Source organism: Pelodiscus sinensis, chromosome 23 (assembly GCF_049634645.1).
Source record: "Pelodiscus sinensis isolate JC-2024 chromosome 23, ASM4963464v1, whole genome shotgun sequence".
In the NCBI taxonomy this organism is placed as follows: Eukaryota; Metazoa; Chordata; order Testudines; family Trionychidae; genus Pelodiscus; species Pelodiscus sinensis.
The window spans coordinates 21,685,735-21,697,921 of record NC_134733.1 but is presented as its reverse complement, the minus strand read 5'-3'; the positions used below and the strand labels follow the sequence as shown (position 1 = coordinate 21,697,921).

Genomic DNA, 12,187 nt, shown 5'->3' with positions numbered 1-12,187 from the left:
GGGCCCAGACGCACTCCATACTCAAGCAAAAGTCCCATTGGAGTCAGACTGAGTGAGCACTGTTGGATCAGGCCCTATGTAAAGGTTCATTTCAAATGCACAGAGCTGCAAAGTCTTATGCTCATCTAGACATCGTGTACACTTTGTCTCCCCCACCTGCCCAATGTTAATAATTATCTGAGTCCTGATTGCCCTTGTGAAATGCATTAGCATTGACTTCCGTTGTAAATAGTGCCCTGCAAATCTGCGCACATCTGCTTTATGTGGATGCATATCTCCACGGGTCACTTTTGCGGATATGGATGTGGATACAAATTGCAGATCTAAACCCCCACAAATTTGCAAATATCTGCAACTCATTTTTTGTGGATACAGATGCGTCTGCAGATTTTGTATCCGTGCAGAGCTCCAGCTATAAAGCTTAGTTTTGGACTTTGTTACAGAATTTGTTTAGTCTAAGTAAGAAATTATTATTACGGTGACTCACAGCATTGTAAGACCCCACAGATAGACAATTTTATTGTAGGAAAGGAAGGAAGGAGGGAAGGAACTGTCAGTGTATTCTTATTTTTACACAATTCTGCTTACATTGGATTAATATTATCCAAGTGGGAGGTATTAACTAATTACACTGTGCTTAGATAAATCCTAGGAAACATACATTTAATGGGAAAAGAACTGTTCATATTTAAAAATGTTTCCCCTAACTTTGGTTAACAATAAGTTATATTATGAAAAAGGAAGGATTTCAATACCTTAACTGAATGCTCACCATCTGTGTACATTTTTGCATTTCACTTGGCTAGAACAATGAAACTTGAGTGCTCAGTTTTATTACTTGTTTATGCTCAATGTTGTTTTCTCATCTGCTAGAATGGTGATGTTCTGACCATCCAGTAGAAAGTAGTTTCTACTGATATGTTTTTTTATAACTCAAAATTTTGGTCAATGCTAGTTATGAAATAGTTAAGACTATTAGTGTTATTTTGTCTTATACAGGCAATAGTTCTGGCTCATTTGCCCAACTGTGGGGAGTAAGCTCCACAGTTTAGTACAGCCATAGAGACAGTACAAAATCGAGACTGTACCAAATCTTCATTGAATGTTGACTCTGTCTAACTAACCCATAAGCAAGTAGATGGTAGCTCTGATGCCATGTTTATCTATCACCTCCCCTACCCCAGAAAAGCAGCTAGGAGAATCTGCATTTCTCTAAACACTCAGTATTTTTTCAATAAATAGCAACACTAGCTCTGCTCTTTATGCATTATTTTGAGCAAAGAATTTACAATGAGAATTAACCACACTGGGCTCATTGGTGGAAAGCAGCAAGTTGGGAACAGGGTTCCTTTGGCATTCCAAAAGAAGAAGTTGGGAAAGAGACTTAATTGCATTTTTAATCTCTGGTTCAGGGACAGAATAGCCTGAGCCTTGAAAGAGAAGGTTAATTAGTAATTATACAGCAGCTTTCCTCCTGCAAGATGCAGAAGTCCATCTGCTCTGATGTAATTTGGTCTTTCACCCCTGCCACTCTGGGACAGTTTGATGTTTTGGAGTATAATTTTCTTGATTTGTTAACCAGTTATTTTGCAACAACACGTTCCACCCGGAAACTAGGTAGCTCCAAGGATTGGGAATAAGAAATGCAGCTTTTCAGCTCTCTGGCATTGTTTATATTTACTGAAAGATCAACACTCCAGATTGATCTTCTGGGGTTTGATTTAGCGGGTCTAAGTAAGGACCCACTAAATCGAATACTGAAGGCACCCCTGTCAACTCCAAGACTCCTCAGCATCAAGAGCAGTAAGGGAAGAAGACAGAAGAGTTTCTCCCATCGACCTCCCACTGTGGGGCCGCCCCAGAAAATCAGTTTAAGGTGTGTCAACTCCAGCTACGCAATTCTCATTGCTGGTGTTGCGTATCTTAAGTTAAATTTCTCTCCCAATGTAGACTTAGCCTGAGTCTCTGAAGTAAACGATTCCCTAATTGGTACTGAAAGTTCTTGCCATCTAATGTCTGACCTATGTGAACTGGTAGCATCAATCCAGTTGCCAAATATTTAAGTGTCCACTTGATTGCAAACAGATAGGTGATCCCCACTTCTTGTTTGTTGACACTTTCAAAAGAAAGAGCCAGGGAGTAAGTGGTCCATGGCAATGTTCCCTCCAGGGCAGGGCTAGTTTCTCATTCTAGATCTAGAGTAAATAACCAAGGTAATTCACTGGTAGAGGAAAGAGCTGTTGTTTATGTTAAAAAAACCAAAAATGACACTTGCATATGGATTCATTCAACAAGGCATATGGGGGACAGATTCCAGAAGTGGACATACGTTCCCAATAATAAGAAGAAATGCAAAAGGAAATTCACATTATACTGGAAGATGGGATCAGAAAATGAGACCATATGAAGACTAAGCAGAAGAAAGCTTCAGCGCCAGACAGGAAAAAGGGGAGATACATTCCCTCCTTTCCAGACTCGTTGTAACCACTCAATACATTGTCAAAATGTGCAGAAAAAGACCAAGAGTCTGCCTGGAAACCATACTGGGTGTGCTGGTCAGACACAGGCTGACGGAGCACCTGGAATGCTCGCATTTCATTAGGCTGGGTTCTTGAAAGGGAAATCACACCTAACAAATCTAATGGCATTTTGTTGGAGGGAAAGCAGCAAAGAATTGCAAGGGAAAGCAGCTGTGGATACAATTTAACTCAGCTTTAGGAAAGGGTTGGTTGATAGGAGAATTGTACAAAGAACTAATCAGAAAGTCATAAATACAGCACATTGCATTGCATTAAAGAGCTTATACACTTGTATGTTAGGGATGTAAAATTCTGTTTAATTAGGCAACCAGTTGCTGCCGTCCCCATTGGTTAACCATTCACATCCTTATTATATATAATTGTTCATAATTAGTGCTGTGGATGAATCAAATCATCATCAAAACACCCGTATCTTCATCATATGAATGGGGACTTCTTTTTACCAGACTCTGCTAACAAGGAAGCTGTAGCATCGTTGTAGTAAAATAAACACATACTCCTCATAACAAACTATTCACCAAAGCTAGAAATATTTTCTGTTCATGAATTATCAGCAAGTTTGTATGAACATTTGTTTAAAATGTTCAGCCAAAAAGATGAAGTGAATGTCTTTCTGCTTGTGGATTGCTCATGAACCGTTTGCTGGGCCCATTGCTTAATAGTCACTATTTGTTCTGTATGATTGGTCGCTTAAAAAGTTTGGTATTGTGTCTGCTCTCCCAAATCACAAAGAGCTTTCACAATGGCTACACAAACAGTTCTGTAGTACAGACACCTATCGGTGTTGTTAGATGTATGTTACATCTCTACGTTTGTTGGAATAACGAATATCCAAAGCAATATCTCAGAGTATTCTTTGTGAGTAATCTGTAAGTAATCATACTTCTCTGTTAGAAAACGTCAACCTCTCACCCACATCTGGCTGTGTGCAGATAATTCATGGAGGGAAAACATTGCTAATGTTTTGTTGAACAAATTGTAATGAAGAGTTCATCTAGTTCAAGCAGATGTCGAGACTGTGTGTGACCTAGAGGATTTTAGGGGCAGTGAGGTCTTATTCAAACTAGGGCTGACTTTCAAAATCTCTCCATTTTTAGTTATTTAAAAAAGATTTTACATGCAATGCAGGATTTGAGACCTTGAAAATTCTGGACTGTGGCGATTAACATTTTACCTCTTATAAGCCCCAAATCTTGTCTGTTTAAGTCTCCATGGTAGAGTAGTTTCCTGAGCAACTACCTGTGAGGTTACTTACTGTGTTAGTTTCCCCATGTGCTGCAGTCCAGCACCTGGTTAATCAATGAGACCATCTCTCTGAAGATTTCACGGTACACATGTCAGACAGGAACACATGTTGCCTCTCGCTGCGCCGAGCCGCACGTGTGTCAGCAAATCAGCATGATGGAGCATGATGGAGCCAGGAGAGCACTTTGCTCTGACATGTGGAACCGGACCAGCAGTCAGAGGGCACATTTTAGAGGTGCGCACAGTGAGTTCATCACTGAATCAGAAAGCAAAGAATTTGCTATTGAAGGCACAAAGGGAGCAGATGTGTGGGGATATTTGGAGAAGCATCCAAAACTGAATGAGCAAGGAGTGGCACCAACAAAATTCTGGATGGGGGGCAAATTTGTGCAGCGTCCTTGCTTCGGTCGCCCTGTTGAGGTGACAGCTGCTGACGGGGGGTTAGCAGGCCAGCCCTGTCCAGGGAATGGGGTGGGAGTTTGGGGGGTATCTCCCTGACAGCATCAATGTCTGGCTCAGTCCATGCTAAGCTTTTCCCAGGCATGGGCGGTGGGTGAACGTATGGCTGTGCAAGGCTATGGAAGTGTTTAGAAGAGGAAGTGAAGAAGAAATTGGTATCCCACTGAAACGGCACGGGGCATTTCAGGAGTATTCATACCCGCGCTGGGGCTTTGGCTTGGATGCTGAGTTTTTAATAGTGAAGGTGCCGCCTGCCATGAATAAGGGCCATGTGCTGCCATCTCTGCTTGGGAGGAGATGCAGAACAGCAGGACTTGTGGAGGGCTATGCACATCTCATTCATTTGACCTCACGCTCCGCAGTGGAATGCCCTCAAGCCATTTTGATGTCAGAAATCTGCAGCCCTGCTGTTATGCACAGAATTCAGGAAGTTTACAGAAGATAGAGAGAGCTACTTGCTGTCATCGGCTGGGAGTTCAATGCGATGGTTTCTGTTACAGTGCAGATGGACCTTGTCCAAGGGAACAACTGGCTTTTATAAACCCTGGGCCTTCATAAAAATGCCCCTTTGGATTCTCACTCTTTGACTGTAATTACATTGGATGAGCTACAACTTGGAGCAAAACATGTTTCAGATCAAGCTGATTTTAATGGCCCTGTTGGTAACAAAATGTTGTTTATGGGATTATGCCACAGGATATGTTCCTTTCCGTATGTTTGCTCGGCAGAACTCCCTTAGTTCATGGACAGCTGCGTCTGGAGAGGTGCTGAGGATCTGCACATTCTGGATGCTCAGGCTCTCTCAGAATTTGGCCCTTATCAGCTGCATCTAAATAATAATACTTTGCCCTTTCCTATCTGTCATCTAAGTATCTCAAAGCATTTTACAGGTCAGGATTATTGTTCTCAATTTGCCAACAGAGGCCTTGTCTGCACTAAAAGGAAGAGCGCCGCTGCTGTGATCGATCTTCTGGGGTTCGATTTAGCAAGTCTAGTTAAGGCTTGCTAAATCAAACTCAGAGGGTGCCCTCACTGGCATCTGGTGGTACTCCTTTCATGAGAAGGAAGGGAAGCCGACAGGACCGTTTGCTCCGGTAGCCTCCCACTGTGGGGACACCATCGGACTTGGCTTCAAGTAAGCCATACCATGATCCGAGCTGCCGGGTCTAGTGTAAACGTGACCAGAAAAACTAAAATTCTGAGAGGTGAAGCAACTTGTCCGATGACAGTTCCAACAACAGTACCATGAGTAAACCGTTTCTGATTCTAAGCCACGTGCTTTCTCCGCTGGAGTTTAATGCCCCATAAAAGCCGATATGCACCAACGACACTTGAGAGATGAGCCAAAGGGCTTGTTTCTCTCTCTGTGGGCAGCCATCACATTGCTGGGAAACAAAAGGCTTTTTAATGGCAAAGTGACAAGTGTAAGGTTTTCTGTTTTCCCCACCACAGCCCCTGGGGGCAGGGTAAGGCATGCAGTTACTGGTTGCTGATTTTGGCATTAGTGATGTCAACCATTAGTGATGCAGGAGCAGCACAGAAAGAACCCAGGACTATAAGGCTACATCTAGACTGCAGGCTTTTTGTGCAAGAAGCTTTTGTTGGAAGAGATCTTCCGCAAAAACTTCTTTCACAAGAGCGCATCCACACTGCAAAAGCGCATAGAAAAAGCGATGGGCTTTTGTGGAAGAGAGCGTCCAGACTGCAAGGACGCTCTCTTGAAAGTAAGCACTGGTTGGTATGCACAGAATGGCCACCAGGGCACCTGTGCTTTTTCCTCTTTCCTCTTTTTGCGCAAAAAAACCCTCTTCCACATCCACACACGCCTTTCGATTCTCTTGTGCAAAAACACGTGTGAGGTGTGGACGCGCCGCGAGTTTTTGCAGAATCATAGAATCATAGAATCATAGGACTGGAAGGGACCTCAAGAGGTCATCGAGTCCAGCCCCCCACCCTCAAGGCAGGACCAAGCTCCGTCTACACCGTCCCTGACAGATGTCTATCTAACCTGTTCTTAAATATCTCCAGAGAGGGAGATTCCACCACCTCCCTTGGCAATTTATTCCAATATTTGACCACCCTGACAGTTATGAATTTTTTCCTAATGTCCAATCTAAACCTCCCCTGCTGCACTTTAAGCCCATTACTCCTTGTCCTGTCCTCAGAAACCAAGAGGAACAAATTTTCTCCTTCCTCCTTGTGACACCCTCTTAGCTATTTGAAAACTGCTATCATGTCCCCCCTTAATCTTCTTTTTTCCAAACTAAACAAGCCCAGTTCATGAAGCCTGGCTTCATAGGTCATGTTCTCTAAACCTTTAATCATTCTTGTCGCTCTTCTCTGCACCCTTTCCAATTTCTCCACATCTTTCTTGAAATGTGGCGCCCAGAACTGGACACAGTACTCCAGCTGAGGCCTAACTAGTGCAGAGTAGAGCGGCAGAATGACTTCACGAGTTTTGCTTACAACACACCTGTTGATACAACCTAGAATCATATTTGCTTTTTTTGCAACAGCATCACACTGTTGACTCATATTCAACTTGTGGTCCACAGTGACCCCTAGATCCCTTCATGAAGCTTTGGAAGGCTGGAGTTTAAAACCTCACACACATATCAATTTGGGTAAACGCTTCAAATACATACGCTGCCATGAGGTACGATACGCTTCACCTCCTGTCCTCAATTGCTGGGGCCGTGCTCTGTGTGATATTAAACTACGGCTCTTCTTTAATCCGGAGGGGGTGCGTGGGTTGTACATTGGTTGGGTATCTACTGAAGATTGCCAAACCGCTTTGGGGAGCTGTGGGGATGAACGGGCCTTTCAGTTATTTGGATGGCTGTGCAATTATGATCTTACGGTGTTTCCCTCCCCTTTCAGCTGTCTGCAATTACGGCGTGTGTTTCAATGGAGGACACTGCATGGAAGGATCTTCTCAGCTCTGTCACTGTCCCTTTGGGTTCCAAGGACCCCGCTGTCAGTATGGTAAGTAACCTGCCAGCCCCTTACCTTCAGCCTTACTCTGAATTGAAAGCCAGGGGCACAAGCAATGACAGATGTTTCCCCTGATGTTTTGTTCCTGCCCCAGTATCCTTTTTATCTTTTGCAAGCTGCGGTTTTATCTGCAGAGTGCCATTAATTTGCTCAACGCTTACTCTGGCTCCTGCGTGTGATGTTTTGGGAATGGGATATTTGGGAAGGAAATGCCGGTCATGCCTTGCTGTGAATACAGCCCAAGCGCTGCGTAATGTACAGTGGCCTTTATTCCTGGCCACCCCCAGTAGCAGTGGTTGGCTGGAGTCTGAGAAGGAAGCTGATTAACACGGGGTTGAACAAAGCACCCCGGGGTCATTTCCCGTGAACTGAGCTGCTAGCCATTGGATGCCATTGGAAAGTGGCAGGAATGGTTAAGCTATTTCCAGCCAGGGTTTCAGCCCATGTTTTCGCATGGAGATGTTGTTTAAACAGTGAGTGAGTCTACAACAGAAAGGACCAGCCAGAGCAGTTCTGTCTTCTCTCCGAGCTTATGGATTTTGAATTGTTAAACTCTCTGCAACTAGCTCCTTACACAATACACACACTCTGTCTTGAGTAGGTTAGTGAACTTCTTATATTACGCCATTCAGCATCTTCTTGTTCCTGAATATGCTGTTCTGCTGCTGGCGAGCTGGGCAGACGCTCAGAGCCGGGGCGGTTTGCTATATTCCTCAGTCCTTGTACTCGTTCCACTGCTGCAGAATAAATGAGCAGCGGAATACTGCACTTTGAAGAGGGTGAGGGGACAGGTTCCTCCCATTCTGGTGTACCAGAAAGCAGGTAATTACTTGCTCACCTGCAAGGTGGCCAGCGAGGTTTCAGCTGCTGAGTCAGCATGTTAGAGCCTATTTTTCATGCCACATCTGTTGTAAGGAACTTTAATGATTGTTACAGGTATCAATTAAGAAGTGCTTAAAAGGCCTTTAAGTCTCATTCAGATAATCCTGTTAAAGAAAAAAAAAACCACCCCTGGTTTGTGCTCATTCAGAAATACAATTGCATGTTCATCCAGAAAGTTTTTGCTGCTGTAAAAGTGTTTGTTCTCAGCGTTAGATTGTGTTTTCAACTGGCTCTGGAGCCAACCTGGGCAGGCCGGAGGAGGGGAATTGTTCTCTCCCAGAGAACCTGAGGCCACGTCTTCACTTGCTGTGCCAGAGATTGATCTTCTGGCATTTGATTTAGCAGGTGTAGTTAAGACCCACTAAATCGAATGCTGAGGGCAGCTCCAGTCAACACTGGCACTCCTGCTCCCATCAGCCTCCCTCTATGAAGACAGCGCCAAGCTTGGCTTAAGGGAAGCCGACTCCAGTTTCTTATTTCATGCAACTGGAGTTGTGAACCTTAACCCGACCTTCCAAGTCTAGCGTTGACCTGGCCTGAGTCTTCCTTAGGACTTGATGGGGCTGATGAACAGCAAGTGCACGCTGAGTTGGCTCGTGATCCTGTATTTAGTGCTCCCCCCATTTTCCTAGTGTAAAATACACCAGTTTCCCCAGTCATTGAAACAGGAATTTCTTTGAAGACCCAGCTGTGCCGGCAGCAACCATTTGGTGCTGCGATTTTGCTGAAGGGCATCTACCCCTGAATTATCTTCAGCCACAGAGGCTTCATTTGAAACCAAATGGTTTCTTGAACCTGGAGCTCACTGTGCTGTCCTGTTCAATGGGCTGCTGGCGGAGTTAGTAACCAGCTTTGAGCAGGCCTGCTGGCATACGGGGTCCAGCACCAACATACCCGCCAATGTTTCATTCTGTGCATGGGGCTGCTTGAAGCTGTCTGCACAGCCTCCCCTCCCTCGGCAGAGAAAACGAACCAACAAGCGGCTGGCTTCCTTACGCCTTGGTGAAAGAGAACAGAACCACTAAACGTGGGTTGTGGCTTGGTACTTGCATTGGTGCGATACAAAGTGGGATGTTGTGGAAGTGCAGACACAAAAGTTTAACCAACTTTTCCCTTCTCCAAAGTGTCCCGCCAATGACTAGGAAACCTGTGTGAATCAAGCCTTTACAAAAATGGAGGGCAAGGTGCTAAGCAGGATTAAAATTCTGACCTCCCCGGAAGTAAATAGCAAAACTCCCATTGACTTCAGCAGAGCCTGTTCTTTATTGCTCTGCAAGCTGAGTTTTGGCACAGCCAACCATGGGGCAAACCTCCCTAATCTGCAGGATTTCAGTGTGTGATGATAATTCAGTTGGTGTTTTGTGAAATCTGCAATAGTACTGCAGATTGCACTGATACTTGTGATGTAGATGCTCCTCTGTTAGGTGCTAGACTGTGTCCGCTAGCTAATTTCACTTTGGGCTTATCTCCACTTGCTGGGAGATTGATGCTCTGGAGATCGATCTCCCAGGGTTTGACTTAGTGGGTCTAATAAAGACCTGATAAATCAACCACAGATTGTGCCCCTGTCGACTATGGTACTCCACCGGGTTGCAAAGAATAAGGGAAGTTGATGGCATGCAGAGGGACGCCATGGAAATTCAACCTAAGGTACACCAATTCCAGCGACACTATTTGTGTAGCTGAAGATGTGTATCTTAGGTTGACTTTCTCCCCTAGTACAGGCCTGGCCTTATCTTTTAAAATAGTAGTGGCTCACATTCACAACATAATAGAGGTGTTGTCTCCTATTACCCATTTGTTTTAGGCCATGTCTTCACTCTGGGAAGATCTATGCTACCACGATCAATCTTCCGGAGTTCAATTTAGTAGGTCTAGTAAAAAACTCAGAGGCCACTCTTGTTGGTGTCCAGTACTCCTGCGAGGACTAAGGGAAGCAGACAGGAATGTTTACTCCCATCAGCCTTCCACTGTGGGGACATTGGGGAAACTCGAATCAAGGTGCGTCGACTCCAGCTACGTAATTAACATAGCTGGAGTTGCCTAACTTGATTTTGACCTTTCCCCTTTAATGTAGACCTGGCCTTTCTCATCCAGTCCTCGGCTTGAAGTTTCTCCCCCTTCCCCCCCCTTACTGAACCTCTTGAAGCTGTTGAAGGGGGTTGCAGTTTTGTGGTTTTCCTTGCCCTTTCAGGCCTTGACTCTGCAATCACATGACCCAGAGGGCTGAAAGACAGCCTTTGCCAGACCTTGGCATCATCTATTGCCTGCCCTGAACAACCCTTTGAGATTGCATCTCTCAACTGAAGATAAGCACCGGGCAGCATACGTTGAAAGGGCAAAGATAGCGAGTTTTGCCAAAGATGCCAGAATGTCTAGTCCGCACATGTCATCTCCTCATCTGATTTGTCACTCATCACAGCTGAACGTTCATTTTAATAATGAGCTGCATTCCAGGGCAGTTGGAAACACCATGAAATACACTGAAACATCCAGAATGACTCTGCACATAGTTCAGAGCAAAAGCTTTAACCGTTTGCCTGGCTGTTTGAAGTAGCGAGGGAAATAGGAGCTGAGCCCTGGAGTCCAGCAGCCTCGCCATGCTTTCTGGCCTCCCCTAGGCTGCAGCAAGAGGCCATTCCAAAAAGCAGAGAGGTTGGTTTACTGGGTCAGGTAACACTCCAGGGCATGTGGCTTTGGGGAGATACTGGGTTTCTCTTGCGTGTGCGTTTGCCTTCTCTGCAAGAGACACTGGCGGTGCACTGACCTGTAGCAGGGGGGCTTTCAAACGTTTGGCCTCATGACCCAGCTGAAGAAAATTGTTGATGCCGCAACCCAACGTAATGTGACTGGAGGCATGGGGCTGAGGAGGGAGCTTTGAAGTGTAGGAGGGGGCTCTGGCTTTGGGGCATCAGGGCTGGGGCAGGAGGAGCTGACCTTGAGCGACACCCGGGCAGCGGCATTGAGGGGGGGCTAAGGCAGCTTCCTGCCTCTCCTGGCACCACAGACCATGCTGCCCCCAGAGGCAGCGAGCAGCAGGTTCCCAGCCAATGGGAGTGCGGGGGTAGCGCTCCGGGCAGGGGCCGTGCATAGAGCCCTGTGCACTTTCCCCTCCCTGTCTCACCTAGGAGCCGGGCCTGCTGCCGGCCGTTTCTGAGGCTCAGCACAGTCTGTGGTGCCAGGCAGGGCTGGTCCTAATCAATTGGCAGCCCTGGGCGACCCCTGGGGGAAATTTGTTGAACAAAAAAAACCCAACAAAAAATGACAAAAGTTGTCAAGCAAAAAAAAAAAAGAAAAAAAAGAGCCGAAATGCGGTCATGGCCCCTTTAATAGCCGTGTGTCCAGCTCTGTCAGCAGCCCCTCGAACATAGTGGCACTGGGCAACCGCCCGGCTTGCCTGCCCCTAAGACCGGCTCTGGTGCCAGGATGGGCAGGGAGCTGCTTTAGCTCCCCCACTGCTCATCTGACCCCCCTGCAGCAAGGAGACCCAGCGCCCGGCATCCCACTCACCAATACTAGGTCGCGAGCCGTCGTTTGAAAACTAGAGTCTGAGCTCGCACATTGACCTCTGGTCTCCTGCGTGGCAGAGCAGGGCATTAAGCACAAGCACTGTGCTGCAATGGGCTACCAGAGCACGCCCTGCCACCTGCCAGTTTAAATTGGACGCCTGCCCCGAAGGGCGCTAGTGCTCCCTGAGAGGAAGGCAGGTAGACTTGGACCCATGGAATTGCCAGCCTCGAATGTCTCCAGGTTTGCACCTGGCTTTCTGTGGAGGGCCGGGATCTGTGTTCCACACTGGTTCCCACATGTCACCAGTGCACCTTCCCTGCGAAGCCACAGTGAGGCAGCGCAGGACGTCACCCCTAGGTTCATCGTCCCTCGAGCTAACACGTTTTCAAAGACCTCACCGGGTAGCAGTGACAGATGAATGCACACAGGGTGGTCTATCCTACCATAGATGTTTTTTGTAAGACCTCCTCTCATAGAGACACTTCATTCCACGAGCCTTAAGCAACGATCCACTTTGTGTGCGTTTTGAACATAGTACTGCAGGGGGCTGTCGTATG

General features: G+C 46.2%; 1 protein-coding gene across 2 annotated transcripts in view; it reads left to right on the top strand.

Moving 5' to 3' along the window:
• MEGF6 (multiple EGF like domains 6) overlaps window positions 1-12,187 on the top strand; it is a 278,469-nt gene that overhangs the window by 40,762 nt on the left and 225,520 nt on the right. For both annotated transcript variants that reach the window (XM_075906530.1, XM_075906529.1), the window contains exon 4: window positions 7,125-7,229. In XM_075906530.1, the coding sequence (XP_075762645.1) occupies window positions 7,125-7,229 (105 nt within the window). The remainder of the gene's footprint in view (window positions 1-7,124; window positions 7,230-12,187) is intronic.